Source organism: Pan paniscus, chromosome 20, assembly GCF_029289425.2.
Source record: "Pan paniscus chromosome 20, NHGRI_mPanPan1-v2.0_pri, whole genome shotgun sequence".
Taxonomy (NCBI): domain Eukaryota; kingdom Metazoa; phylum Chordata; class Mammalia; order Primates; family Hominidae; genus Pan; species Pan paniscus.
The window spans coordinates 51,970,001-51,997,653 of record NC_073269.2 but is presented as its reverse complement, the minus strand read 5'-3'; the positions used below and the strand labels follow the sequence as shown (position 1 = coordinate 51,997,653).

The 27,653-nt window shown below is 56.3% G+C and overlaps 2 protein-coding genes across 3 annotated transcripts in view; both read left to right on the top strand.

Moving 5' to 3' along the window:
* Positions 1 to 16,607, top strand: part of SYMPK (symplekin scaffold protein) — a 48,115-nt gene extending 31,508 nt beyond the window's left edge. For both annotated transcript variants that reach the window (XM_008970709.7, XM_055104001.3), the window contains 16 exons: positions 461 to 665; positions 1,854 to 2,004; positions 2,856 to 3,091; positions 4,143 to 4,224; positions 4,438 to 4,551; positions 5,683 to 5,830; positions 6,723 to 6,883; positions 8,177 to 8,285; positions 8,580 to 8,680; positions 9,206 to 9,296; positions 10,565 to 10,666; positions 13,929 to 14,116; positions 15,084 to 15,260; positions 15,481 to 15,576; positions 15,875 to 16,207; positions 16,361 to 16,607. In XM_008970709.7, coding sequence (XP_008968957.3) covers positions 461 to 665; positions 1,854 to 2,004; positions 2,856 to 3,091; positions 4,143 to 4,224; positions 4,438 to 4,551; positions 5,683 to 5,830; positions 6,723 to 6,883; positions 8,177 to 8,285; positions 8,580 to 8,680; positions 9,206 to 9,296; positions 10,565 to 10,666; positions 13,929 to 14,116; positions 15,084 to 15,260; positions 15,481 to 15,576; positions 15,875 to 16,207; positions 16,361 to 16,498 — 2,432 coding nt within the window. In that variant the 3' untranslated portion in view covers positions 16,499 to 16,607. The remainder of the gene's footprint in view (positions 1 to 460; positions 666 to 1,853; positions 2,005 to 2,855; positions 3,092 to 4,142; positions 4,225 to 4,437; positions 4,552 to 5,682; positions 5,831 to 6,722; positions 6,884 to 8,176; positions 8,286 to 8,579; positions 8,681 to 9,205; positions 9,297 to 10,564; positions 10,667 to 13,928; positions 14,117 to 15,083; positions 15,261 to 15,480; positions 15,577 to 15,874; positions 16,208 to 16,360) is intronic.
* Positions 16,608 to 16,720: 113 nt separating this feature from the next.
* The window catches only part of RSPH6A (radial spoke head 6 homolog A), a 20,085-nt gene continuing 9,152 nt past the window's right edge, over positions 16,721 to 27,653 (top strand). Inside the window, exons 1-3 of the mRNA XM_034944316.3 lie at positions 16,721 to 17,530; positions 21,222 to 21,459; positions 27,018 to 27,653. The exon at positions 27,018 to 27,653 is cut by the window's right edge and continues 129 nt beyond it. Of these exons, the coding sequence (XP_034800207.1) occupies positions 16,881 to 17,530; positions 21,222 to 21,459; positions 27,018 to 27,653 (1,524 nt within the window). The 5' untranslated portion in view covers positions 16,721 to 16,880. The remainder of the gene's footprint in view (positions 17,531 to 21,221; positions 21,460 to 27,017) is intronic.

Below are 27,653 nucleotides of genomic sequence, written 5' to 3'. Positions count from 1 at the left end.
CAACATATGGAGACCTCATCTCTACAAAAAAATACAAAAATTAGCTAGGTATGTTGGCATGCGCCTGTAGTCCCAGCTAGTTGGGAGGCTGAGAGGCTGAGGCAGGAGGATTGCTTGAGCCCAGGAGGTCGAGACTGCAGTGAGCCCTGATTGCACCACCGTACTCCAGCCTGGGTGACAGAGTGACACCCAGTCTAAAAAACAAAAACTGCTCATCATGTTTCCAAAGTGGCTGTAGCATTTGCTGCTCCCCCCAGCAATGAATGGCATTTCTAGTTTGAGCCTCAGTTGTATTGAAAAGTGGGGATAAAAAGAGTACCCACTCCAGGACAGTGTTGTGTGGATTTAAACAAGGTTTTGTGTGTACAAGGCTCAGAACAGAGCCAGGCACACAGGAGGTCCTCGGGTTGGAGCAGGTGGGTCTGACGCACTGGGTGTCTGTTTGCTGCCTCCCCCTCAGGTGTAGAGCAGACCAAACAGTGCAAGGAGGAGCCCAAGGAGGAGAAGGTGGTGAAGACAGAGAGCGTCCTGATCAAGCGGCGCCTGTCAGCCCAGGGCCAAGCCATCTCGGTGGTGGGTTCCCTGAGCTCCATGTCCCCCCTGGAGGAAGAGGCACCGCAGGCCAAGAGGAGGCCAGAGCCCATTATCCCTGTCACTCAGCCCCGGTAAGTCCTCTTCTGGGTGCTAGGGCAGGACAGTAGCCCTACCCTGAAGGTCTGGTTCTCAGCTCGTGTGCGTGTGCGTGTGCGTGTGTGTGTGTGTGTGTGTGTGTGTGTGTGTAACTGAGAGGCAGACAGAAGGAAGTCTGGAATAGGTTCGCTCTGACTCCCGAGTCAGTGCCATAACCACTAAGCGTTTGCTGTTCTCTTTCCTGTAAAAAAAAAAAAAAAAATCCTTTTTTATGTCTAAAATTAGGATAATGATAATATCTTTCTCATAAGGATCAAAGAAGAATTAAATTAGTTCGTGGTAATGGTGATGGTTAGGTAACTAGATACTCGAGTGAAAAGTGATTGTGATTGTCAAGCATTTCGCATGGTTCCTGTTGTGTAGTAAATGCTACTGGCTGTCATCATTGTCCCCATTATTACCTCCCTTACACACCACAAAATCCAGCCAGTCCCGGCCACCGAAGTCTTTTTATTTTTTATTTATTTATTTATTTTTTTGAGTCGGAGTCTCACTCTGTCTCCCAGGCTGGAGTGCAGTGGCGTGATCTCAGCTCACTGCAAGCTCCGCCTCCCAAGTTCATGCCATTCTCCTGCCTCAGCCTCCCGATTAGCTGGGACTACAGGCGCCCGCCACCACGCCTGGCTAATTTTTTGTATTTTTAGTAGAGACGGGGTTTCACCGTGTTAGCCAGGATGGTCTCGATCTCCTGACCTCGTGATCCGCCTGCCTCAGCCTCCCAAAGTGTTGGGATTACAGGCGTGAGCCACCGTGCCCAGCCCCAAGTCTTACTAACACAGCTGAGCGGGATCTGCTACCCTCCGAGCTCTCTTCTGCTACCCTCACCCCTCCTCCACTCGTGCCCACAAGTCTGTTCCCACCTAAGGGCCTTTGCCTGGAGAGCTGGTCCCCCAGACATTTGTGTATCTTGTCCCTGCCTCCGTTCAGATCCCCACTCACAGAAGCCTTCCGTAAGACACCCTCTACAAAACCAAAATAACATCCTCTTCCTTCCTCTTACCCACCGCCACACCGTGCCTCAGAGACACAGAGGAACTGGAGAGGCAGCAGGGGTATGGGGGCCATCTCTGTTGCCTACCTAGTCCTTGAAGTTGGGAGAGTCACCAGACAGGCCTTTGCTGCAGTCTGGGTCACTGCATCTCTGTCACTGGTCTTCCACACAGGCTGGCAGGCGCCGGTGGGCGCAAGAAAATTTTCCGTCTCAGCGACGTGCTGAAGCCCCTTACCGATGCCCAGGTGGAAGCCATGAAGCTGGGCGCTGTGAAGCGGATCCTGCGGGCTGAGAAGGCTGTGGCCTGCAGCGGGGCAGCCCAGGTGTGCGCCTGCCACCCCCCACCCCATCCTTCCAGTCCCTCTACCCAAACGTCTACCTCACATCCAGCGAAGAGTCTGGCCCTGGCGTCAAACCTCCCTGGCTGCGGACCCCAACTCTGCTGCCCACAGCCGCTTCTCCAGATCACTCCCATCCTCCATAAAACAGAGACAGTAGCAGCAGCTCCTCCCGGGTGACGAGGAGGAAAAAATGTGCAATGAGCACAGGCACTCAGGTGCACAGGGCGGGTGCTGGGAGGCCTCTGCAAGTGAGGGCTGCTCTTGTGGTCTTGGTTCTTCACGGTTGTTAACGTTCTTACTGTTACTATTCAGCTTTAGAAATATACCTGGTTCTCTGTCCTGATTCTGCCACTTGCTGGCACTGTTACCTTCAAAGAATGGGGAAAAGTGACTTTTTCCCCATTCTGTGAAGTTAATTGTTGATTAGCCAGTAGTATAGGAACATACTCCCTGAGCTGAAAAATATTTCCGGGGAATCCAGATCCAGTACTTTTCCGTGGCCATCACCTGCACCCCATCCCTCTCTTCAAAGGTGACAAAGGCACAAATGAGGGGAATCTTTGAGGATCTTTTTCTGTGCACTTAAGTACATGGGTGCTGCTCCTAGAAACTCATTTTTATTCTGTGATGATCGATCCCCACCCTGGTACCCCCACCCCCCAACACACAAACGGGACCTTCCTAGGCATAAGGGTCCTCGGCTGGCCTTCCTCACTTCACTCCTTGTCTGCTCTGAGAGTTCCTGCATCTGGGTGGGAGAAGTCACAGGGCACGATTGCGGAGTCCCTGGATTGCCCACCCTACACTGACATACTGGCTCACCCTCCCACCAGGTCCGCATAAAGATCCTGGCCAGCCTGGTGACACAGTTCAACTCGGGCCTGAAGGCGGAGGTCCTGTCCTTCATCCTGGAGGATGTGCGGGCCCGCCTGGACCTGGCCTTCGCCTGGCTCTACCAGGAGTACAACGCCTACCTGGCCGCAGGTGCCTCGGGCTCCCTGGACAAGTATGAGGACTGCCTCATCCGCCTGTTGTCTGGCCTGCAGGAGAAACCAGACCAGAAGGATGGGTGAGGGGGCTGACCCTGCACCCTCCTGTCCCCGAGAGGCTCCCCCTCCTGGTGCTGCCCTCCCTTTCTGATTGCGACCACCTCCCTCTTCGTCACCCCCCGAGTCAGTCCTCCTCGCACCCATCCCAAATCTCCTCTCCTCCTCCCCCTCTGGAGGCACGTTCAAGGTTGTAGTTTTGCATGTGGGCTCCAGGTCGCACTCCCTGAGCTGTTCCCCAGCTCTGCCACTTGCTCTGAGCTTGCTCTGCGTGGCTTTGTCACTCCCTCTCTCTGCCATTTTCCCATCTGTAAATAACAGTGCTCACCCATGGGCCTGGAGATAGACTTCTCTACACCCCATTCACTACCTGAGTTGGTTCTGTAGCTTCCTCCCTATCCGTGGCCTCCAGCTTACTCGTCTATCCTCCACACAGCAGCTCCAGGAACATTTTATTATATAAATCCTTTTATTACTTCCCCACAAGGAACCTTCCATGGTTCTCCATTGCTCTTGGGATAAAACACAGCCTCCTTACTGTGACCAGTGAGGCCTTATGTGACCCAATCTCTTTGGCTTTACCCCCCGAACATTAGCCACATTGGCCTTTTGTCTGTTCCTCGAACATGTCAAATTCAGGGCGCTGGTGCTTCCTGTTCTGTCCACCTGGAATGCTCTTCCCTCAACTCTATGTGTGGTTGGCTCCTTCTCATCCACCAGTGTACTCAACTGTAACTTCAGAGCAGCCTTTTGAGGCCACCATATCTAAAATACCCACACCCTTCTCCACCCGCCATCATTCCCTCCCATTCTTATGTTCAGTGAATAAAGTTAGGAATCCCTGTTTGACAAACAGAAGAAATGAGTTTCAGAGAGGTGCAGTCTCTGCCCAGATCATCCAGCCGCCAGCTTTTGAACCCTGTTCTGTTCACCTCCAAAGCTTTATAACCAGGAGCTTGAACAAGCAGCCCCTGAGGGAGGGCCTGCTGGCCCTGAGCTCCTACAATTCAGCAGGGCCTGGGAGCCAGGCGGCCTCTTCCTCTGCAGCCATGGCCCTCCCTCCATCTCTGGCAGGATCTTCACCAAGGTTGTGCTGGAGGCGCCACTCATCACAGAGAGTGCCCTGGAGGTGGTCCGCAAGTACTGCGAGGATGAGGTGAGGACAGGCCCTGGTCACTGCAGCCTGGGGCAGGGGACAGGGCCCTGCCCTGAGGGGTCTGAAGGGCACACAGTCTAAACCTTGTGGCCGGGGGTTTTGTGAGGGACCGGGCCCTTTTGTCCAGGTACCTGATCAGAGGCAGGCAGGAAAGACAGAGCCCAGAGGCACACTCAGGTGGGCTGAGCTCGGGTTCCTTTCCTTTTGCTGCAGAGTCGCACCTATCTGGGCATGTCCACACTTCGAGACCTGATCTTCAAGCGCCCGTCCCGCCAGTTCCAGTACCTGCATGTCCTCCTCGACCTCAGCTCCCATGAGAAGGACAAGGTGATCCCCTCCTCCACTTCCTGGCTGCCCTCAGCCTGCAGCTTGCAGAGGCCGCCTCTATCCTGAGTAACCAGCCCAACGTCTTCCACACTCCCTTGCAAGTTTCTCTGGGCCCATTCCCTTCTTTCAGTGGTTTTTTGGCTATTTCTGTCTGTTTTGTTTTCATTTTCAGTGGCATCAAGCTGCCTAGAAACCAGGGTTACCGTGCCTGAGTCTGCCTGCAGTGTGTACACACACACACGTGCGCTTGCCCTCCTGGGAAGGGCAGTCCCACTCTCGCTCTTAGTCCACCCATGGTGGCCAGCACAGGCTCCTCCTGCAGCCCAGTCCTGTGCCGGGGCCTGAGGGCATTGCCCAGCCCAGCAGGGGAGCCGGTGTGGCCTCAGCCAGCAGTGAGGACACAGCGTGCTCAGCAGCTGAGCAGAGCAGTGTGTGGCTGCCCTGGGGAGGGAGGGGCCGACCATCTGGTTGTGGGGTGGGCAGGGGAGGTGTTTCAAGGAAGGCTTCTTTCAAGGAGGGGACATGTACACTGAGACCTGGAAAATCAGTAGCTGGGTGTGCTCTAGACAGAGGGGACAGATGTGCACGTGCTGTGGTTGAGAGCGCCCTTGACCCATCGTTGCCTGCAGCCTTTTGCCCCAGCCCTTGCTGGGTAGCGTTTTCATTCATTCAGCAGACCTTCATCTCACACCCCTGGCCCTGGCCATGGCCATGTGCTGCTGCTGGGGTCAGAGTGCCCAGGACCAGACCCTGCCCTCACGGCTCCTGGCAGATGATATCTGAGTGAAACAGGGTTTAGCTGGCAGTAGGCGTTCTAGGGAGACTTGGCAGGGAGTGGCACTTTTAAGGAACTGAGGAGCTCTCCCTCTGCTTGGAGCTTAGTGAGCAAGGCAAGAAGCAGTGATGGGCAGATGGGCTGGAGAGGCAGGCAGTGAGGTGGTGCTGCGGGTCCGGCCCTGGCCAGGATATCTGCCTCCTGCACTGGGGACCAGCCCTGGGCCCTGGTAACAGCTGGGCTGCCCCTTCTCAGCCTCGGGCTTGTTTTCACGTGAGTGTTGCCATGCTCGCAGGAATAGCTGTTCTTCCTCTTACCTCTTCCCTGACCCTGCCCTTCTCCATCTTCCTCCTCAGGTGCGCTCCCAGGCCCTGCTGTTCATCAAACGCATGTATGAGAAGGAGCAGCTGCGGGAGTATGTGGAGAAATTTGCCCTCAACTACCTGCAGCTCCTGGTGCACCCCAACCCACCGTCTGTGCTGTTTGGAGCCGACAAGGACACAGGTTGGGCGCAGGTCATCAGATGCATACTGAGCGCTGCTGTGTCCGCGCTCTGGGCCCTGCGAGCAGAGGGGATGAGTGGGGAAGCCACTCGGACACCAGTGACAGGAATGGGCAGGACTGGGACAGCCACCTGGGGGCTGTGGGAGTCAGGGTAGGGGGCATCTGGCCCAGCCTGGGGGGTCAGGGAGAGAGATCTGGAGGACGAGGAGAGCCAGCCATCGGTGGGGCCTGAGGAAGGACCAGGCAGGGCCATCTCAGGCAAGTTCCCTCAGCAGAGCCCTGGATTACAGACAGGTAGACTCAGACCCCGAGTAAATGGACCATTAAATGGGAAGGCTTGGGGCCATGATAGGGCAGCACGGGAGGCCTGGCCCAGGTGCCAGGAAGCATTCCCAGGAGACGCACAGCCTTCGGGAGGCCCAGAAGCTGAGCAGGTGCCGTGGACCAGGCAAAGAGGAGGGTGGATGCAAAGGCAAAGAGACCAGGGCCCTCGGGACTGTTAGAATGGGTATGTGACCAACATGGAGGGCAGCAGGGCAGCAGCGGGCCAGGGCCACCCCATACAACATCTGGCAGACAGTGTGAGGCAGGGAGCTGGGGGTTTATTCTGAGGCCACAGGGCAGGCATGGCTGGGGAGCCGGAGAGGGACAGGGTCAGGATCGCACTTTAGAAAGATCCTTCTAGTTGCCTTGTGTGTTGGCAGTCAGGGGAGGCTGGAGGTGGGAAGTCCTGGTCCCCGCCATTTCCCTGCCCTAGAACAATTAGCTCCCCAGCCCCGGCTCCCTTCTCTGCCCTCCCCGGCTCCACTGCCCAAGAAGGGACAGTTCCTGAGGGTCTGAGGGGGTTGGAGAAGAGTGTGGGCCAATCTGATGCCCGCTCCTGCCCTGTCAGAGGTGGCAGCACCCTGGACGGAGGAGACAGTGAAGCAGTGTCTGTACCTCTACCTGGCCCTCCTGCCTCAGAACCACAAGCTGATCCATGAACTGGCGGCCGTGTACACTGAAGCCATCGCCGACATCAAGCGGACGGTGCTGAGGGTCATTGAGCAGCCGGTGAGGCCCCTGAGCCCACCAGGCCCTGCCCACCCACGGGCAAGGCTGTGTCCCCAGCTCCAGCTCTTCCCCAACCTGCTCCACCTCAGAGTGTGCCAAGCCCGAAGGGTGGTCACCCCGGGCCGACCCAGGCTGTGTAGCTTGCAGGCGGTCCGCATGTCACTCCTGAGGAAACGTCAAGTGGCCCGGCCGTTAGGAGCCTGGAGCTGATAGACCTGGGTTCGCGTTCACTTCTCGCTTTCTCACTGCGACCTTGGGCCCGTCAGTAAAAATGGGGAAGACGTTCCAGTCCCTCCACGCTGATGCAAGGAGTCCATGAACTCAGGCACATAAACCTCTGTGTTACTGTCACTTTATGAGCTGGCCTTCCCGGTGTTGCTAACGGGACTCTTTAGCTGTCATTACATAAACATAAGTCCTTCCTGCCCCTCTCTCTAGAGGCACAGGGCTGCCCACATGAGAAGCAGCTCAGTGACAGACTAGCACCTGAGATTAGAAGGTCTGCTCTTCCAGTTTGCAGCAGGATTTGAAACCACTTTTTTTCTTTCTGCCCCTGACATTTTTGGATTACAGAACATTTTCGTGATAAACGGGAGAGAGAACTGTATGTTAATCCCCACCTATCTGCCATTTGGGTTCAGTGGGGCCCTTACCTGGAAAATGGGGATAACAGGCTTGTAGTCGGGAGGAAACAGATTTTTAGCCCCATTCTCAAGGTGGGCCAGCTGTGGAAAAGTGATCTCACTTTGCAGAAAAGTGATCTGGCAGGGCTGTGAGCTTCTCGAGGGCAGAGACAGTCGGTTTTAGTCAGGAGCGTAAACGTTACTGGGCAAAGGTGGAGCCTGGCCCTGGCTCCTGTTTGGCATTCACCGCGGGGCAGGCTCAGGAAGCAGCAGCAGGTGGAGCCTGGTCTGGGCTTGCAGCCAAGCCAGCTGCGCCTGAGAAACCGAGTCACGAAGCAGGTGGGTGGAGCCAGAAACATCTTCACCAGTGAACGAAGCACAGGGTGGGCATTCGAGGTCAGGTCAAGTCTGAGCCACAGAGGAGTGGCCCGCAGGAGGACAGCCCAGCCAGGGCTGGGAGCTGGAGCAGGCCCATGTCTGGAGGAGCTGCAGGGAGATGCCAAGGTTCCTCTGACTCTCCTGCCCTTCCCCACCTTTCCCCCGCCCTCCAAACCCTGTCACCTCAGTCTCACCCTGGGCGCCAGCATGCCCCGCAGCCACCCTGCCGGCAACACCTGAGCCTCCCCTAAGCTCTCACCCTGGGTCTCGTCATCCCTGTCTCTGCCTCTAGATCCGAGGAATGGGCATGAACTCCCCGGAGCTGCTCCTGCTGGTGGAAAATTGTCCCAAGGGAGCAGAGACACTGGTCACGCGATGTCTGCACAGCCTCACAGACAAAGGTGATCCTGGAGACCCCCACCTTTCATGGCTTTCCCCCCTCTCCTTAGCCTTCCCCGGGCCCTGGGGATCTGAGCTGCTGGGTCCCCAGATGGTCGTACCTCTTGCGGGTCTGTGCCTGTCCTAGGGCCTCAGTTTCTCCATTTGGAACAGTGTGGTGCTAATTGCACGTGAGCAGCCAAGGGTGAAGTTGCCATCCCTTCCTGCACACCTGCCTGCTTCTCTTTCCTGGGTGCCCACCCTTTCCCACACTCCCCTCCGCCTCCAACTTGGTGCCTCCTGCTGCTTCCATGCAGTCCCACCCTCCCCAGAGCTGGTGAAGCGGGTCCGGGATCTCTACCACAAGCGACTGCCAGACGTCCGCTTTCTCATCCCGGTGCTCAATGGGCTGGAGAAGGTATGGAGCTGGAGGCCTGTTTGTCCCTGCTACCTGGGACATGTGGGACTGGGAGGGGCAGGGCAGCATGTTGCTTCAGCAGCAGTTGAGCCAGAGGCACATAGCAGAGGGCAGAAGGCACCTTGCCTGTGGTCAGAAGTCATGGAAGCCGCCGACACCTGGGTACCCTGGAAATGTGGAGCAGCTCCTGGCCTCATTTGCATGGGCACCCGGGTGCCAATGGCTCTGCTGCTTCCTCCTCTACCTCAAGCAGGTCCCTTCCCCTCTTTGAGACTCGCTTTTCTCCTCTGTCAGACAAGGATCAGGATGCCTCTTGGGGGCACACACATGTGACATGCAGGGGGCTCAGATGGGGTGAGAGCTGGGGAGAAAGCTCCGCCCTGAGGGTGTGGTGAGGGTAGGAGGGGCTCAGTGAGCCAGAGCTTGCCCTCAGCTCCCCAGGGCGAGCAGAAGGGGTGGCTTGTCTAGAAGGGAAATGAGGGTGTATGTGACTCAACTCCCACCCCCACCACCTTCTCCCTGTAGAAAGAGGTGATCCAGGCCCTGCCTAAACTCATCAAACTCAACCCCATCGTGGTGAAGGAAGTCTTCAACCGCCTGCTGGGCACCCAGCATGGTAGGTGATGCAGCCTCATCCCCACCAAGAGGCCCACCCACCCCAGGTGGTGGGGCAGAAGGCAAGGTGCAGGCACCCCCCTCAGGGTGAGAGGGCACATCCTGCTCCCTGGGACACCAGCTGTACTGGACATCTCCATGTGTCCCGGAGCTCCCAGGCCACCCTCTGGGATGTTTTTATGATGGTTTCATTCACAGCAGGGGCAAGACCGTGGAGCTAGGGGCAGAGGCTCCAGCAGCATCTTCCCTTTTAGGATCTGGCCACACACCAGCCCTTCTCAGGCCCGGCTCCAGTCTGGCCCCTCCTCAGATCTTGCCCGAATCCCTCAAGCTGTGGGCCAGGGGCGTTTCGTTTTGACACAGTCAAAAAGAAACAAAACTTGAGGCCAGGCGGGCGGATCACAAGGTCAGGAGATCGAGACCATCCTGGCTAACACAGTGAAACCCCGTCTCTACTAAAAATACAAAAAATTAGCCAGGCGTGGTGGCGGGCGCCTGTAGTCCCAGCTACTCAAGAGGCTGAGGCAGGAGAATGGCGTGAACCCGGGAGGCGGAGCTTGCAGTGAGCGGAGATCGCGCCAGTGCACTCCAGCCTGGATGACAGAGTGAGACTCCATCTCCAAAAAAAAAAAAAAAAAAGAAGCAAAACTTTCAACTTAGAAAAACTAGCAAGGAATTCTTCGCCCTTACCCCAGTGGTTGGTGCTAGAGAAAAAATGGAGGATGTCTGTTCCACGCAGATCCTGGTGGTTTAAAACACACATATAGATGGCTCTGGGACCATCAAAATAGCAGCAGCAAAGAGCCACTCCACCAGCCTCCCCTCCACTCCCCCAGGCCCCACACAGCAGAAGGCTCCAGCCACTTTTTGGAAGCCTGTAGCCTGGCTCCATCTTGCCCTGTGCCACAAATGCCCATGTTCCCCTGTGCCGCGTTGGAGTCTGTGTTGGGGACCACACGAGGAGGTGGTCCTACCCTGCCCTCGGGGGTGCACAGCCCAGGGGCAGAGAGACCCAGCCGTGCCACACGCTACCCAGGGTGGGAGCCCAGGATGGGGAGGAGCACACAGTGGCAACCTCACGCTGCCTGAGGGCTGCTGCTGCCTTCGGTGTCCCCTTTTTATGTTGTCAGTTGCTTCCCCTGTTCCAGCCCTGAAAGTAGAGGGCACCTCATCTTTGCTCGCAGCTCCCCCGATCTGGGGAACTCAGACCCATCTCTTCACTTATGCGTCCGCACTGTCTTCCCCCACCCTTCCTCCCGCCTGCTGCAGGTGAGGGAAACTCAGCCTTGTCCCCGCTGAACCCTGGAGAGCTCCTGATCGCATTACACAACATCGATTCCGTGAAGTGTGACATGAAATCCATCATCAAAGGTGAGGTGCTTCCCCCTCACTCCAGTGGCCTGGCCCCTGCGACGCCAGGGCAGGACCTCAGTCACCCACATGCCCCCACTGGAATCTGCCAAGTCAAAGACTGTCACTCACAGCCCCACCTCAGAGCTCTGGAGAGCCACCTCCCTCCCTCCCTCCTTTTCTTGCCTCCTCTTCCCTCCCTCCCTCCCTCCCTCCCTCCCTCCCTCCCTCCCTCCTCCTTCCTTCCTCCCAGGTTTTACCCTTTACAACCCACCTTTTTCTGCCTCTGTCTAAGGCACTCTGATGTACCTGCTGTGCGCTGGCACAGAGTGGGCCTAAAGCAGTTGGGTAGCCCCACCCCTAGCCCCGAGGAACAGAAGGAAGCAGGGCACACCGTGAGTGGTAGAGGCGCAGCAGCAGGGCAGACCCAGGGCTCCAGGGCACTTGTGGGCCAGGGTAGATGAGGCAGGAGAGCTTGCCTGCAGGGCGGCAGGGTTGGTGACGAACTGGCCGCCTCACGATGGCCCCCACTCACTGAGCACTCTGCGCTGGGCTCTCCCTGAACGCCTACAGGCCTGAGCCTGCTGGTCCGCCACTTGGTGGGTATTTTCACTTCCATTGTGTAGACAGGAAATGGAGGCTCCAGAGAGGTTAGGTGACTTACTCAGGGCCACGCAGAAGCTAAGTGGTGTGGTAGAAAAAACAGAAGCTGAAGTGAAACGGACCTGGGTGGGAATCCCAGCTCCGCCGGTTCCGCGTCTAAGGACCACCTCCCCTGAGAGCGCCCACCCCTCCACCCCTGCAAGCTTTCTGGGCCAGGAGCCATCCTGTCCCACGGAGCTGGACACCCTCACTGTCGCCCTCTATACTCAGAAGACTGCTGTCCTTTGATTTCTCTTCTCACCCTCAGACGGGAAGGGGCTTCCTCTCTGTGCTGCTTACTTTCGTGTTCTAGCTTGAAACAGCTTTTCAGTGACTTACTTCCTAACCTTCCTCTGCAAGTTCTCTGAGAAACGTTTAAGGTCAAGAGAGGAGCTTATGGAAATGTCAAACCCACATTAAAACCCAGGAGGCACCAAGGCCTCTCATGGGAGACCAGCAGGGAGGAAAGATCTCCAGGCTCATAGGCCAGGGCTGTGGTCTTCACATTCCCCGACCCCTTTGGTGATCTGAGGAAAGTTCTAGCCCATTCCCAGGACAGTATGCTCATATTATTTGCATACAGTTTGAGGGGGTTCACACATACACACACACACCCCAAGGCCATTTGTGGACCCAGATTAGAAGCCCTGAGGATCCTAGGTCCAGAAGAAAGGGCCTTGTCGGAGGCCACACAGGCCACCAGGAGCCAGGCCCCTGAAGATCCTCGGCCCAGGAGAAAGGGCCTTGCCAGAGGCCACACAGGCCACCAGGAGTGAGGCCCCCAGAGGGGTCAGCAGGGCCTACCCTACACCACCCCACCCTTCAACACGCCCAGGCGTGCACGCTGCAGGCCAGACAACCCTCCAGCTGGTGTCCCCAGCACCCAACCCAAGTTTTTCTCCTGCTCGGGCACCAGCAGTCTTCCTGGTTGCACTCTAAGCTCCAGATCACAAAGTCGAGTCCTTTTGTTGTGCACTGTTCACTCCCCCGTAGACCACCCTGTTCCTCTGGGGAGCTTGTCTATAACTAGACCCACTCCTGGTAGTCCAGCATTAAGAAAAGTCAGCACCTCTGCTCACCCATATCCATCCTGGGTAGTGCTGGGGACACAGGAAAGACAGCCCTAGCCCTGTCCTTCCAGGGCTTACAGTCCAGGGAGAGACAAGAAGTCCCTGGCCAGTAACAACTGAGAGGGGTGGCCTGGGACTGGGCAGCCCAGAGGGGCCATGTAACCCAGCCTGGGTGTGGGACATCAGGGAAGACTTCCCGAAAAAGGGGACACTCAGGCTGAGACCAAGGAAGGATGAGTAGGCGGCAGCAGCAGGAGACTGCAGGGACCGAGGGAGGTGCTTGCTGGCTGGTTCTGGACCTAGGGGACGAAGGAGGGGGCCTGGTCAAGAGAGGAGGTCAGGTTGTCGCCATTGGGAAAGGTGCCCCTGGGGCCTGCCCACAGGAGTCTCGCAGGCCGAGGTGGGAATTTGACCTTGTTTCTTGAGGGTCTCTGGGAGGCAAGTCAGGTCTGAGCTTTCCAAAACACCCTTCAGGCTGCTATATGGAGAATGGATCGGAGGCTCGGGGGAGGCCCAGGTGGGGGGCTGGGGCAAAGCCGACAGGGAAGGAGGAGGGGAGGGGTGATTCTGGAGCCTTGGGGTGGCTGAGCAGGCAGGACCAGTGACCACCTGGCCCTGACGAGGAGCAGGGGCTTCCTCGGTTTCTGGCAGGTCCTCGCCTCCACTGTCTGCTCTGCCCGTTCAGCCTCCTCCCCACCTGTCTACGCCCCCCCCCCTTAGAGACCCCACCCCTGTTCTCCATTAGCCTCTCAAGGATTTGGGGGGTTGGGGTGCTCTTCTGGCTCAATAAAGACTTCCTGGTTGACACTCACATGGCAAGTGGTGTTTGGGGAAGGGCTTCAAAGGCAGCTCCTGGGGCCTCCCATTAGCACTGTGGATTGGGGCATGGCCACCCACTTGGGGAACAGACCCCAGGGCCTGCCTTCGTGGGTGCTCGTGCTGTGCCAACCCTCTGGGTCCTACTGGTACTGGCACTGGGTGTTGAGTCGGGGGGTCATCGTATGCCCCGGCTCCAGCCTCCTCTTGTCCCTCCCTTCGCTATTACTCTGATTGTGCCCATATGCCCCACACAGCCCTTAGCCTGGCACCCCCCATCTTCCCAGCACCAGCGCAAGCCCTGTATCCTTGTCAGGACTGGGTGGGCAGTCCCTTGGCCCTCTGACAAGCTGGTCTGTGGACTGCTGTTCTCTCTGGAGGGGCTGGTAGAAGCCAATAGCTGCCTTCCCTCCCTAGCAGGGGTGGGGGGCCCTGCCACTCCCCCAGGGCTTGGCAACACATCTTTCCCAAGGTCGTCCTTAAAGTGAGGGGCCACGGGTTCCCTGTTCCACCCATTTTGGGGCTTCCTGGAGTTGGATGTCTTCTCCCTTGAACCAAGCCTGCAGGTTTTCCAAGGGCGGGGCTGCAGTGTGCCTTCTGCTGGGTCGGGGGAGTCTCCTGTCTCCCGCAGGGGCTTTAGAAGTCAGGGCTTTAGAAGTCTTCCCCTCACACGGGCAGACAGCAGGGGCCGGGACTCCCACCCCCCAGGGGGCAGCTGGGCAGAGAGGACAGGCCCACTCTCCGCCTCCTCGCAGCCACCAACCTGTGCTTTGCGGAGCGGAACGTGTACACGTCAGAGGTGCTGGCCGTGGTGATGCAGCAGCTGATGGAGCAGAGCCCCCTGCCCATGCTGCTCATGAGGACCGTCATCCAGTCCCTGACCATGTACCCCCGCCTGGGGGGCTTCGTCATGAACATCCTGTCCCGCCTCATCATGAAGCAGGTAACCCATCCCCGGCCACCCCGCCTCCAGGCTGCAGACAGCAGCTTCTAGCCTGCTTGCCCTCCCCTTCCCCCGCCTGACCCCGGAGGGAGCCCGGTGGAGGACAGCAGGCTCTGCTCTGCCTCCTGCCAAGAAAATAGCAGTGCTCCAGGGTGTATGACTGGGCCAGCTCCCAGGTGATGAGGGAGGGCAGCTGGGTGGTAGGAGCTGTGGTAACCCTCAAGGGGTGTGCACCCGGGAGAGGCATGGCTGCTCCTCACCCTCCACCGCTGTGTGCCCGGCCAGGATGCATCCCAGAGCTGAAAAATGGCCCAGTTTTTAAAGAGGTGCTAGAAATTTGGGCTTTAGAAATACCACGATAAGGCCAGGTGTGATGGTTCACACCTGTAATGCCAACTCTTTGGGAGGCCGAGACAGGAGGACTGCTTGAGCCCAGGAGTTTGGGGCTGCAGTGAGGAAGAAACGCGCCACTCACTGCACTCTAGCCTGCGCGGCAGAGTAAGACCATCTCTCAAAAAAAAAAAAAGAACAAAAAAACCAAACCCCGCAGGACTAATGTCGCCCCCTGGAGGCTGCCGTGAGAATGTACATGTGACCCAGGACAGGTCCCGGCACCGGCACGGACCTCCGCTGTTTAGCAGGGGTAACTTCGCCCCCTGGAGGCTGCCGTGAGAATGTCATGAGAGGTGCTCCCGCAGCACTTAGCCTGTGCCTGGCCCAGGGGGAGCTCTGGTAAAAGGCGGCTGAGTTTTCTTCCACCCCCTTCCCAAGTTGCCCTCATGGTCCAGCCGCCTGGATCGGGAAGACAAAGGCCTCTGGAGGGAGGTCGGGGCTGCTTGTGGCCCATCCAGAGGAATCTTGGATGGTGGGATTTGGGCATGGTCTTGGCAAGGTCTTTCTCCCAGTGTCAAGGCTCGGGGGGATGCCTGTGTGCCTCTCCCGACGGCTCCCTCCCTCCCTGGTTCAGGTGTGGAAGTACCCCAAGGTGTGGGAGGGCTTCATCAAGTGCTGCCAGCGCACAAAGCCCCAGAGCTTCCAGGTCATCCTGCAGCTGCCGCCCCAGCAGCTGGGAGCCGTCTTTGACAAGTGCCCGGAGCTCCGGGAGCCCCTGCTGGCCCATGTCCGCTCCTTCACCCCCCACCAGGTACCCCTTCCCCCCACCAGGTACCCTTTCCCCCCACCCAGGGTGTGCGGTGGGCGGCCCCCTGGGTCCCTCTGGTTGGTGGGGACTGGATGGAGGCGGACACAAGAAGGCCCTGCACTGCTGGGAGCTCTGGAGGGTTAGAGCCCCCGGACCTGAGGTGTGCAAGTGGGGTCTCTGTGCCAGAGCTGCCCCCAGCGCCCCCTTCCTGCTCTCCACCCAGCAAGCTCACATCCCTAACTCCATCATGACCATCTTGGAGGCCAGCGGCAAGCAGGAGCCAGAGGCCAAGGAGGCGCCTGCGGGGCCCTTGGAGGAGGTGAGGGCCCTGCAGCCCACCCATCTGGATCCCCAGACTCCCACCCCATACCCCAAGCCAGCAAGGCTCACCATGGCCTCCTCCTGACCCCGAGAGACTCAGGCCACCCCTGCCTCTGGGCCACCCGTCTCCCAGGGGATGCTCCTGCTGGGAGTTGGGGGTCTGGGGGACAACTGCTCCTCCCTCCCCATGCTCTTGGTGAAGAACTCAAAGACCACCTCAGGGTGGTTCCTTCTCTTTCCGGCCATCCTCTGAGCCACCCACCTCTGAGCTTCTGTGTGGCCCTCCCTATCCCCAGGATGATCTGGAGCCCCTGACCTTGGCCCCGGCCCCAGCACCCCGGCCCCCTCAGGACCTCATCGGCCTGCGACTGGCCCAGGAGAAGGCCTTAAAGCGGCAGCTGGAGGAGGAACAGAAGCTGAAGCCGGGAGGAGTGGGAGCCCCCTCCTCTTCCTCCCCCTCTCCCTCTCCGTCGGCCCGGCCGGGCCCGCCCCCGTCTGAGGAAGCCATGGATTTCCGGGAGGAGGGGCCTGAGTGCGAGACCCCGGGCATCTTCATCAGCATGGATGACGACTCGGGGCTGACCGAGGCCGCGCTGTTGGACTCTAGTCTCGAGGGCCCCCTACCCAAGGTAGGGAGAGCAGCCTCTGCTGCGAAGGAAGAAGCCGGATCTGGGCCGGGGTGAAGGTGGGGGAGGGGGGGCCATCAGGGGGCAGGGCCTGAAGGGGAGCGTGGAGGTGACTGCGCCCTCCACGTGGCTGCCCTTTCCTTCCCCGGTCACCAGGAGACGGCAGCGGGCGGGCTGACCTTGAAGGAGGAGCGGAGCCCCCAGACCCTCGCACCTATTGGAGAAGATGCTGTGAAGACCCCCAGCCCGGCTGCCGAGGACGCCAGGGAACCCGAGGCCAAGGGGAACAGCTGACGGGGCTCGAGGGGGAAAGCGGGTGGGACAGGGACGCGGGGCTGGGGGACGGGGCGGGGCTTGACCTGCGGGTGCTTTGCCTTAAAAAGAAATAAAAGATGTGAACTTGGGCAAGTTACTGAAAAGAAAAAAAAAAGAGATGGCGGGCCTGGGGCGCGGGTGCCGTCTCGAGTCTGGCGCGACGTCCACCGTGGGGCTGCGCGGGATCGGGAGTGCGCGCCCAGAGCCTGCGCGGAACCCACCCTGGCCCGCTCCCCGCGCCCTCCACGGGTAACGGCCCCCTCTCTCGGTGCTCAGAAACCGGCGGTGTCGACAGGTGGCTCTCGCTTGGCCTCCTTGTCTGCAAGCCTTTCTCCTAGAGATCTGTGCCTCCTGGCGAACCATGGGAGACCTGCCGCCCTACCCTGAGCGCCCTGCCCAGCAGCCTCCGGGCCGGAGGACTTCTCAGGCCTCTCAGAGGCGGCACAGTCGGGACCAAGCTCAGGCCCTGGGAGCGGACCCCGAGGAGAGGCAGCAGATACCTCCAGACGCCCAGCGAAACGCCCCTGGTTGGTCACAGAGGGGCAGCCTGTCCCAACAGGAGAACTTGCTGATGCCCCAGGTCTTCCAGGCTGAGGAAGCCCGGCTGGGTGGCATGGAGTACCCATCTGTGAACACGGGCTTTCCCTCAGAATTCCAGCCCCAGCCTTACTCTGATGAAAGCAGGATGCAGGTCGCCGAGCTCACCACCAGCCTAATGCTGCAGCGGCTCCAGCAGGGCCAAAGCAGCCTGTTCCAGCAACTGGACCCCACCTTCCAGGAGCCCCCAGTCAACCCCTTGGGCCAGTTCAACCTCTACCAGACAGACCAGTTCTCCGAAGGTGCCCAGCACGGGCCTTACCTAAGGGATGACCCTGCCCTTCAGTTCTTGCCCTCTGAGCTGGGCTTCCCACACTACAGTGCCCAGGTGCCTGAGCCCGAGCCTCTGGAGCTGGCCGTGCAGAACGCCAAGGCCTACCTGCTGCACACCAGCATCAATTGCGACCTCAGCCTGTGAGCAGGGGCTAGGAGTGGGGCGGGTGGGGGACCCAGGCAGGGAGGGGCCCCACCCGAAGTGCCTGCCTCAGTCAGTCAGATGCCTGCCTCAGTCAGTCAGACAAGGGATCATCCCTCATGGAAAACCAGTGACTCTAATTCAGCTGAGTCGGAATCAATGCCAACAACAGCTGGCATTCACTTCCCAGACATGTGCTGGCACTGCACACACTCACACCTAATTCTCACCGGAGATGAGCACATCAGCTCATCCTACTTTACACAGGAGGAGACCGAGACACAGAGAAGTTGGGTCGCTTACCCAAAACTACACAGCTAGGATATGGCAGAGTCAGGATTCCAGAACACGTGATTTGGCTCCCCAAGTCCTCTTGCTTTTTTTCCCCCCCAGACATAGTCTCACCCTGTCACCCAGGCTGGAGCACAGTGGCGTGGTCTTGGCTTAGGGCAACCTCTCCTTCCCAAGTTCAAGTGATTCTTCTGCTTCAGCCTCCCGAGTAGCTGGGGTTACAGGCGCGCTCCACTTCACCCAGCTAATTTTTGTATTTTTAGTAGACACAAGATTTCACCATGTTGCCCAGGCTAGTCTCAAACTCGACCTCAAGTGATCCGCCCATCTCAGCCTCCCAAAGTGCTAGGATTGCAGGCATGAACCACCGTGCCCAGCCCTCCTGAGACCCTCTTATCCTGCAACTAAATCTCCCTGCCTGAGGAAGATACTTGCCAGAGCCACTTAGCTGCAGTCACAAAACACTGCTCTCAGCCTCCATTAGATACCCAGGATGCTCTCATTCTAGGGGAGTGGACAAGAAACAGAAAAAGTGATAAACTGAAGCTAAGGACTCAGGTGAAAAATAAGGGAGGCTAAGAGGGCTAGGAAACACATGAAATAGTGGGGGTCCAACCAGGTGCGGTGGCTCACGCCTGTTATCCCAGCACTTTAGGAGGCCAAGACGGGCGGATCACCTGAGGTCAGGAGTTCGAGACCAGCCTTGCCAACATGGCGAAACCCTGTCTCTACTAAAAAATACAAAAATTATCAGGGCATGGTAGCATGGGCCTGTAATCCCAGCTCCTCGGGAGGTTGAGGCAGGAGAATCACTTGAACCCGGGCGGCAGAGGTTGCAGTGAGCCAAGATCGTGCCACTGCACTCCAGCCTGGGCAACAGAGCGAGACTCCATCTCAAAAAAATAAATTGTTTGGGTCAGTGAAGGCCTGTCCAAGGAGGTGACATTTGATTAGGGCCCTGAAGGAGTCGAGGGAGAGCATCTTGCAGATAACCGGAGGAAGAGTGAGCCAGGCAGAGCACACTGCAAATGCAAAGGCTCTGAGGCTTGCTGTTTTTGAGGAGCAGTAAGGAGGGGCTGGTATGTCTGGAACCAAGGGAGGAAGAGGGAGAGCGGGAGAAATGAGGTTGATGAAGTAATGGTTCTTATTAAAGCACAAAGCTGGCCGTGCCCCTCCAATGCTCAGAACCTGCTATGGCTCCCCATTGCCCACAGGGGGAAGCTCAGACTCCTCACCACAACCTTCAAGGCTCCTGGCCTGAGACATATAAGGCCTTGCTCATGCCTGTGATCCCAGCACTTTGGGAGGCTGAGGCAGACAGATAACTCGAAGTCAGGAGTTCAAGACCAGCCTGGCCAACATGGCAAAACCCTGTCTCTACTAAAAATACAAAAAGTTAGCCAGGCGTGGTGGCACACGCCTGTGATCTCAGCTACTCGGGAGGCTGAGGCAGGAGAATCACTTGAACCGGGAGGCAGAGGCTGCAGTGAGCCAAGATCGTGCCAGTGCACTCCAGCCTGAGCAACAGAGCGAGACTCTGTCTCAAACAAACCAACAAACAAAAGGCCTTATGTGGTTCAGCCCCTGGCCACTGACCAAACTTGATTTCTAGTCACTACCTGCTCCTTCCTCGGATCCTAGAATCTAGTCAGAATTAACCTCTGGCTATTCCCCAAGTGCCAGCTCTTCAGAGCTTCAGGCTCTCTTCCTGAGAAGCCCTAGCCAAAGTCTCACCTCTTCTTACCCTTCCCAACTTCCATGATGGCCCAACACCACACCCAAGACTGCCAACAAAACAGCTTCCGCAAAGCAAAAGGTGACACATACATGCTTGGAAATCAGACCAACTTGGTTTCAAAGGCTGACTGTGGCCGGGCCTGGTGGCTCACGCCTGTAATCCCAGCAGTTTGGGAGGCTGAGGCAGGCAGATCACTTGAGTCCAGGAGTTTGAGACCAGCCTGGGCAACATGGCAAAACCCCATCTCTACAAAAAGTACAAAAATTAGCCAGGCATGTTGGCACACGTGTAATCCCAGCTCTGGGGAGTCTGAGGTGGGAGAATCACTTGAACCCGGGAACCAGAGGTTGCAGTGAGCCAAGACCGAGCCACTGCACTCCAGCCTGAGTGACAAAGTGAGACCCTGTCTCAAAAAAAAAATACAAAAAATACAAATGTTGGCCAGGCACGGTGGTTCACACCTGTTAACCCAGCACTTTAGGAGGCCAAGACAGGCGGATCACCTGAGGTCAGGAGTTCGAGACCAGCCTGGCCAACATAGTGAAACCCCGTCTCTACTAAAAATACAAAAATTAGCCGGGGATGGTGGTGCGCGCCTGTAGTCCCAGCTACTCAGGAGGCCGAGGCAGGAGAATCACTTGAACCCAGGAACCCAGGAGGCAGAGGTTGTGGTGAGCCGAAATCATACCACTGCACTCCAGCCTGGGCAACAAAGCAAAACTCTGTCTCAAATAATAATAATAATAATAATAATAATACAAATGTTGGCCAGGTGCAGTGGCTCACACCTGTAATCCCAACACTTCGGGAGGCGGAGGAAGGCGGATCACCTGAGGTCAGGAGTTTGAGACCAGCCTGGCCACCATGGCGAAACCCTCTACAAAAAATACAAAAAAATTAGCGGGACGTGGTGGTGCATGCCTGTAATCCCAGCTACTTGGGAGGCTGAGGCAGGAAAATCGCTTGAACCCAGGAGACAGAGACTGCAGCGAGCTGAGGTCGTGCCACTGCACTCCAGCCTGGGCAACACAGCGAGACCTCCTCTGAGAAATAAATTAAAAAAATAAAATTGCAAACCTTCGCCCATCCCTGGCACCCCCAGGCCCCATTCAGTACTTTATGTGTCACCCTAAAAATTACCACCCCATGCCTGACACACTGTATATATTTTGCTCGTTTGATTAGTGTCTGTTTCCACCATAAGAATGTCGGCCAGGCGCGGTGGCTCACGCCTGTAATCCCAGCACTTTGGGAGGCTGAGGCGGGCAGATCACGAGATCAGGAGTTCGAGACCAGCCTGACCAACATGGTGAAACCCTGTCTCTACTAAAAATCCAAAAAGTAACCAGGCGTGGTGGCGGGCGCCTATAATCCCAGCTACTCGGGAGGCTGAGGCAGGAGAATTATTTGAACCCGGGAGGCAGAGGTTGCAGTGAGCCGAGATGAACCACTGCATTCCAGCCCGAGCAACAGAGCAAGACTCTATCTCAAAAAATAAATAAATAAAAATAAATAAATAAATGTCAGCTACACCTGGGCAGGGACCTTTTCAGTTCCCTACTGTGTCCCCAGCACCAGGCACAGGGCCAGGCACATGGGAGCCAGCTCAGTGAGCTGAGTGAGTGAGGTCCCTCTCCTCCCACTCCTCCTGCGGGAGGCAGGTACGAGCACCTGGTGAATCTGCTGACCAAGATCCTGAACCAGCGGCCTGAGGACCCCTTGTCTGTCCTGGAGTCTCTGAACCGCACCACGCAGTGGGAGTGGTTCCACCCCAAGCTGGACACGCTGCGGGACGACCCCGAGATGCAGCCCACCTACAAGATGGCGGAGAAACAGAAGGCGCTGTTCATCCGGAGTGGAGGCGGCACTGAAGGCGAACAGGAGATGGAGGAGGAGGTGGTGAGTGAGCCAGTCAGGAGAGGTGGGCATCAGGGTCAGTGGGGGCCCAAGCATACTTAGGGCACAGCCTGTGCCAAGGCCTGGAGGCGAAAGACAGCATTGGACAATCCAGTCACAAAACAACTTCAGTCTTGGCAGGATGGGGTGGCTTACATCTGTAATCCCAGCACTTTGGGAGGCCGAGGTGGGCAGATCACGAGGTCAGGAGATCAAGACCATCCTTGCTAACATGATGAAACCCCGTCTCTACTAAAAATATAAAAAATTAGCCAGGCGTGGCAGCAGGCACATGCAGTCCCAGCTACTCGGGAGGCTGAGGCAGGAGAATGGCATGAACCTGGGAGGCGGAGCTCGCAGTGAGCCGAGATCACACCACTGCACTCCAGCCTGGGCAACAGAGTGAGACTCTGTCTCAAAAAAATAAATAAATAAAAATAAATAAATAAATAAAAATAATTGAGATGGGGGTCTTGCTATGTTAGCCAGGTTGGTCTTGAACTCTTGGCCTCAAGCCATCCTCCTGCCTTGGCCTCCCAAAGTATTAGGATTACAGGCGTGAGCCACCACTCCCAGCCAAGAGCTGGAGTTCTTAATGTGGGGTCTGTGGAAGGGCAAAACTGGGGGCTTTTGTGGCCTGTACATGCTTCTAGGAAATGACTCATAAAAAATGCATGATTCAGCATTTTGTGTTTCTTTTTCTGTCTAGTGCAAGGCAAGGCTCTTATTTCTCTCGTTTTCTGTCTTCCAGACGGCTAGCCAGGAACTTGAATGGCATTTATGCAATAAACCATTCCTTCCTGCCCCCCACTGCTTTGAAATGCCACCTGCACCATCTGCTCCCCACACAGGGTCCTGCAGGAGTCTCTGCTCCTGGCCTTTGCTCTGTGGATGGCTTCCTGCTTTAGGACTCTCCTGTTTACTGCTGACAGCAGCTGCACGGCAGGTGTTGCTGTTTTGGTAGCATAATTCTCCCCATCACTGAACCTCTGTTTTGAAAAGTTTTGACTAGCCGGGCATGGTGGCTCACGCCTGTAATCCCAGCACTTTGGGAGGCTGAGGCGGGTGGTTCATGAGGTCAGGAGATCAAGACCATCCTGGCTAAGTGAAACCCTGTCTCTACTAAGAATACAAAAAATTAGCCGGGCATGGTGGCGGGCACCTGTAGTCCCAGCTACTAGGGAGACTGAGGCAGGATAATGGCGTGAAACTGGGAGGTGGAGATTGCAGTGAGGGGAGGTCGCACCACTGCACTCCAGCCTGGGCGACAGAGCGAGACTCCGTCTCAAAAAAAAAAAAAAAAAAAAAGGCCAGGCGCAGTGGCTCACGCCTGTAATCCTAGCACTTTGGGAGGCCGAGGCGGGTGGATCATGAGGTCAGGAGATCGAGACCATCCTGGTTAACACGGTGAAACCCCATCTCTTGTAAAAATACAAAAAATTAGCCAGGCGTGGAGGCAGGCGCCTATAGTCCCAGCTACTGGGGAGGCTGAGGCAGGAGAATGGCGTGAACCTGGCGGGGGGAGCTTGCAGTGAGCTGAGATTGCACCACTGCACTCTGGCCTGGGCAAAAGAGCGAGACTCCATCTCAAAAAAAAAAAAAAAGCAAAAAACAAAAAAAAGAAAACTTTTGACTATTCTCGGCTGGGCGTGGTGGCTCACGCCTGTAATCCCAGCACTTTGGGAGGCCGAGGCAGGTGGATCACGAGGTCAAGAGATCAAGACAATCCTGGCTAACACGGTGAAACCCCGTCTCTACTAAAAATACAAAAACAAAATTAGCCAGGCATGGTGGCGGTCACCTGTAGTCCCAGCTACTCAGGAGGCTGAGGCGGGAGAATGGCATGGACCCAGGAGGCGGAGCTTGCAGTGGGCTGAGACTGCGCCTCTGTACTCCAGCCTGGGCAACATAGTGAGAGTCTGTCTAAAAAAAATTTTAAAAAAAGATAAGTTTTGACTATTCTCACATCTATAATTTTATTTTATTATTTTATTTTTTCCATTTTTTTTGAGATGGAGTCTCATTCTGTCACGCAGGCTGGAATACAGTGATGTGAACTCAGCTCACTGCAACCTCCACCTCCCAGGTTCAAGTGATTCTCCTGCCTCAGCCTCCCGAGTAGGTGGGATTACAGGTGCCCGCCACCATGCCTGGCTAATTTTTGTTCTTGTTTTTGAGACGGAGTCTTGCTCTGTCGCCCAGGCTGGTGTGCAGTGGCACGATCTCGGCTCACTGCAGCCTCTGCCTCCAGGGTTCAAGCTATTCTCCTGCCTCAGCCTCCCGAGTAGCTGGGACTACAGGCTGTGCCACCATGCCTGGCTAATTTGTTGTATTTTTAGTAGAGACAGGATTTTGCCACGTTGACCAGGCTAGTCTCAAACACTTGACCTCAGGTGATCCGTCCGCCTCGGCCTCCCAAAGTGCTGGGATTACAGGCGTGAGCCATGGCGCCCGGCCCCATCTATAATTTTAGACTAACTTTAGGATTATTTTGGCACATTCCAAAAACTAACACCTTATTTTACTTGTTTGACAACATAGGTCCCTTTAAGTTAGGATATAGATGATGTCAGATAAATAGAAATAAGGGACTTGGATGAGTTGGTCATTTTTCTCACACAGAATCGTCAGGTGTAGTCTAGGACTGGTAAGATCCTAGTCTTGCAAGGTGGCTCTGCAGTGAAGGGCACTGAGAGCTGCCTATTCCCCACACCCCCAGGCTCCCTAGCTATCCCTAAACAAAGAGAGCTGTTTTCGGCATCACAGTATCTTGGTTATAAATCCCATCACTGGTTGGGTGTGGTGGCTCACGCCTGTTATGTCAGCACTTTGGGAGGCCAAGGCGGGCGGATCACCTGAGGTCAGGAGTTCGAGACCAGCATGGCCAACATGGTGAAACCCTGTCTCTACTAAAAATACAAAAATTAGCCTGGCGTGGTGGTGTGCACCTGTAGTCCCGACTACTCAGGAGGCTGAGGCAGAAGAATCGCTTGAATCCTGGAGGCAGAGGTTGCAGTGAGCCGAGATTGTGCCACTGCACTCCAGCCTGGGCAACAGAGCGAGACTCCGTCTCAAAAAATAGTAATGGGCCGGGCACAGTGGCTCACGCTTGTAATCCCAGCACTTTGGGAGGCCAAGGTGGGTGGATCACAAGATCAGGAGATCAAGACCATCCTGGCTAAACACGGTGAAACCGTCTCCACTTAAAATACAAAAAATTATCCGGGCATGGTGGTGGGCGCCTGTAGTCCCAGCTGCTTGGGAGGCTGAGGCAGGAGAATGGCGTGAACCCGGGAGGCGGAGCTTGCAGTGAGTTGAGATTGCGCCACTGCACTCCAGCCTGGGCGACAGAGCAAGACTCCGTATCAAAAATAATAATAATAATAATTTTTTAAAAATAATAATATGCTGGGTGCAGTGGCTCAGGCCTGTAATCCCAGCATTTTGGGAGGCCAAGACGGGCGAATCATGAGGTCAGGAGTTCGAGACCAGCCTGGCCAACATGGTGAAACCCCATCTCTACTAAAAATACAAAAATTAGCTGGGTGTGGTGGTGCATGCCTATAATCCCAGCTACTGGGGAGGCTGAGGCAGGAGAATGGCTTGAACCCAGGAGTGGAGGTTGCAGTGAGCTGAGATCAGATCACTGCACTCCAGCCTGGGTGACAGAGCAAGACTCTGTCTCAAAAATAATGATAATAAATAAATAAATAATAAAGATTTTGGGACTGGTTGAATAATAAAGTGTTGGGGACAGCCTTGTGGCCACATGGATAGGGGCTGGCAGGCATTTCCCTGGGAGAAGGAAGAGCATTGGTGTGTGGCCCGTGCAGATGTACATTACACTTCTTCTTTCTCTGGCTTCTGAGCCAAAACTTGGCTGGCTTCTTTTTTTTTTTTTTTTTGAGACAGAGTCTCACTCTGTCACCCAGGCTGGAGTGCAGTGGTGCAATCTCCACTCACTGCAAGCTCCACCTCCCAGGTTCATGCCATTCTCCTGCCTCAGTCTTCCGAGTAGCCGGGACTACAGGCGCCCACCACCACACCCAGCTAATTTTTGTATTTTTAGTAGAGACCAGATTTCACCATGTTGGCCAGGATGGTCTCGATCTCCTGACCTTGTGATTTCCGGCCTTGGCCTCCCAAAGTGCTGGGATTACAGGCGTGAACCACTGCGCCCAGCCATAAACTTTGCTGGCTTCTAGTTTCAGCCTGCTTGCCTTCAGTCCCTTTCTGAGCCTCTGTCTTTCTCTCTTTCTCTTTCTTTCCTTCTTCCTCTTTTTCCTCCTCCTCCTCCTCTCCTTCTTTCTTCTCCTCCACCCCACCCATCCTCTGGCTGTGTGAATCAAGCACATGGTATAGATGGAGGCAGTGAAGACAGGACTTATTACCATCCTCTAACATCTCTGACTCCTCCGTTCAAGACCTGTCTTCTCCCTTAACTTTCTGTGAAACATGGAGTACGTGTTAGGGGTGCATTGGGCCTCAAGTCACAGAAATCATGAATAAAAGTGGCTTCTTTGTTATAGGAGCAAGAAGGTCAGGGTGGGTAAGGCAGCTGAGCAATGCTACTGGGGACCAGGCAATTTCCACCTTTCATCTCCACCACCATTAAGGGTGTAGTACTTTGTCTCCCATGTGTTGCCTCATGGTCCCAAGATAGCTGCTGTGGCTCCAGATCTTATATCCCCATTCCAGGCAGGAAGAATAGGGAATGACAAAAGGCAAAAAAGATTTTCTCCTAGTGTGGTTTTCCCTTTTCTTCTGCATCAGGGACATCCTGTCCAAGGGCTTTCCCTACATCTCACTGGCCAGCACAAGTGGCCTGAGCAGCTGAGTTACAGAATCTTTTAGGTTTCTTTCTTTCTTTCTTTCTTTCTTTTTTGAGTGGGAGTCTCACTCTATCACCCAGGCTGGAGTGCAGTGGTGTGATCTTGGCTCACTGCAACCTCCGCCTCTCAGGTCCAAGCGATCCTCCTGCCTCAGCCTCCCAAATAGCTAGGATTACAGGTGCCTGCCACCACGCCTGCCTAATTTTTGTATTTTTTGTAGAGACGGGGTTTCACCATGTTGGCCAGGCTGGTCTCAAACTCCTGACCTCAGGTGATCTGCTTGCCTTGGCCTCCCTAAGTGCTGGGATTTCAGGCGTGAGCCACCACATCAGGCCTCTTTTTATTTTTTGAGACCGTATCTCACTTTGTTGCTCAGACTGGAGTGCGGTGGAGCAATCTCAGCTCATGGCAACCTCCGCCTGCCCGGTTCAAGTGATTCTCCTGCCTCAGTCTCCTGGGTAGCTGGGATTACAGGCACCTGCTTGTATGGCTGGCTAATTTTTGTATTTTTAGTAGAGACAGAGTTTCACCATGTTGGCCAGGCTGGACTCGAATTATTGACCTCAAGTGATCAGCTGGCCTCAGCCTTTCAAAGTGCTGGGATTACAGGCGTGAGCCACTGCACCCGGCCTCTTTTAGCTCTCTTGACTCTAGAAGAGTCTGGAAGAGGTAGGCTAGGGAGCAGAGCTTCAGCATTCTCCCCTCTGCCCTCCACCCTACCCTGCGCAGGGGGAGACACCAGTGCCCAACATCATGGAGACTGCCTTCTACTTCGAGCAGGCCGGCGTCGGCCTGAGCTCGGACGAGAGCTTCCGCATTTTCCTGGCCATGAAACAGCTGGTGGAGCAGCAGCCCATCCACACCTGTCGCTTCTGGGGCAAGATCCTGGGAATCAAACGCAGCTACCTGGTGGCCGAGGTGGAATTCCGGGAGGGTGAGGAGGAGGCAGAGGAGGAGGAGGTGGAGGAGATGACGGAAGGTGGCGAGGTCATGGAGGCGCACGGCGAGGAGGAGGGCGAGGAGGACGAGGAGAAGGCCGTGGACATCGTCCCTAAGCCCGTATGGAAGCCGCCGCCCGTGATCCCCAAGGAGGAGAGCCGCTCAGGCGCCAACAAGTACCTGTACTTTGTGTGCAACGAGCCGGGCCTGCCATGGACGCGGCTGCCCCACGTCACTCCAGCCCAGATCGTGAACGCCCGAAAGATCAAGAAGTTCTTCACAGGCTACCTGGATACGCCAGTCGTCAGCTACCCACCCTTCCCGGGCAACGAGGCCAACTACCTGCGGGCCCAGATAGCCCGCATCTCGGCCGCCACGCAGGTCAGCCCGCTGGGCTTCTACCAGTTTAATGAGGAGGAGGGCGAC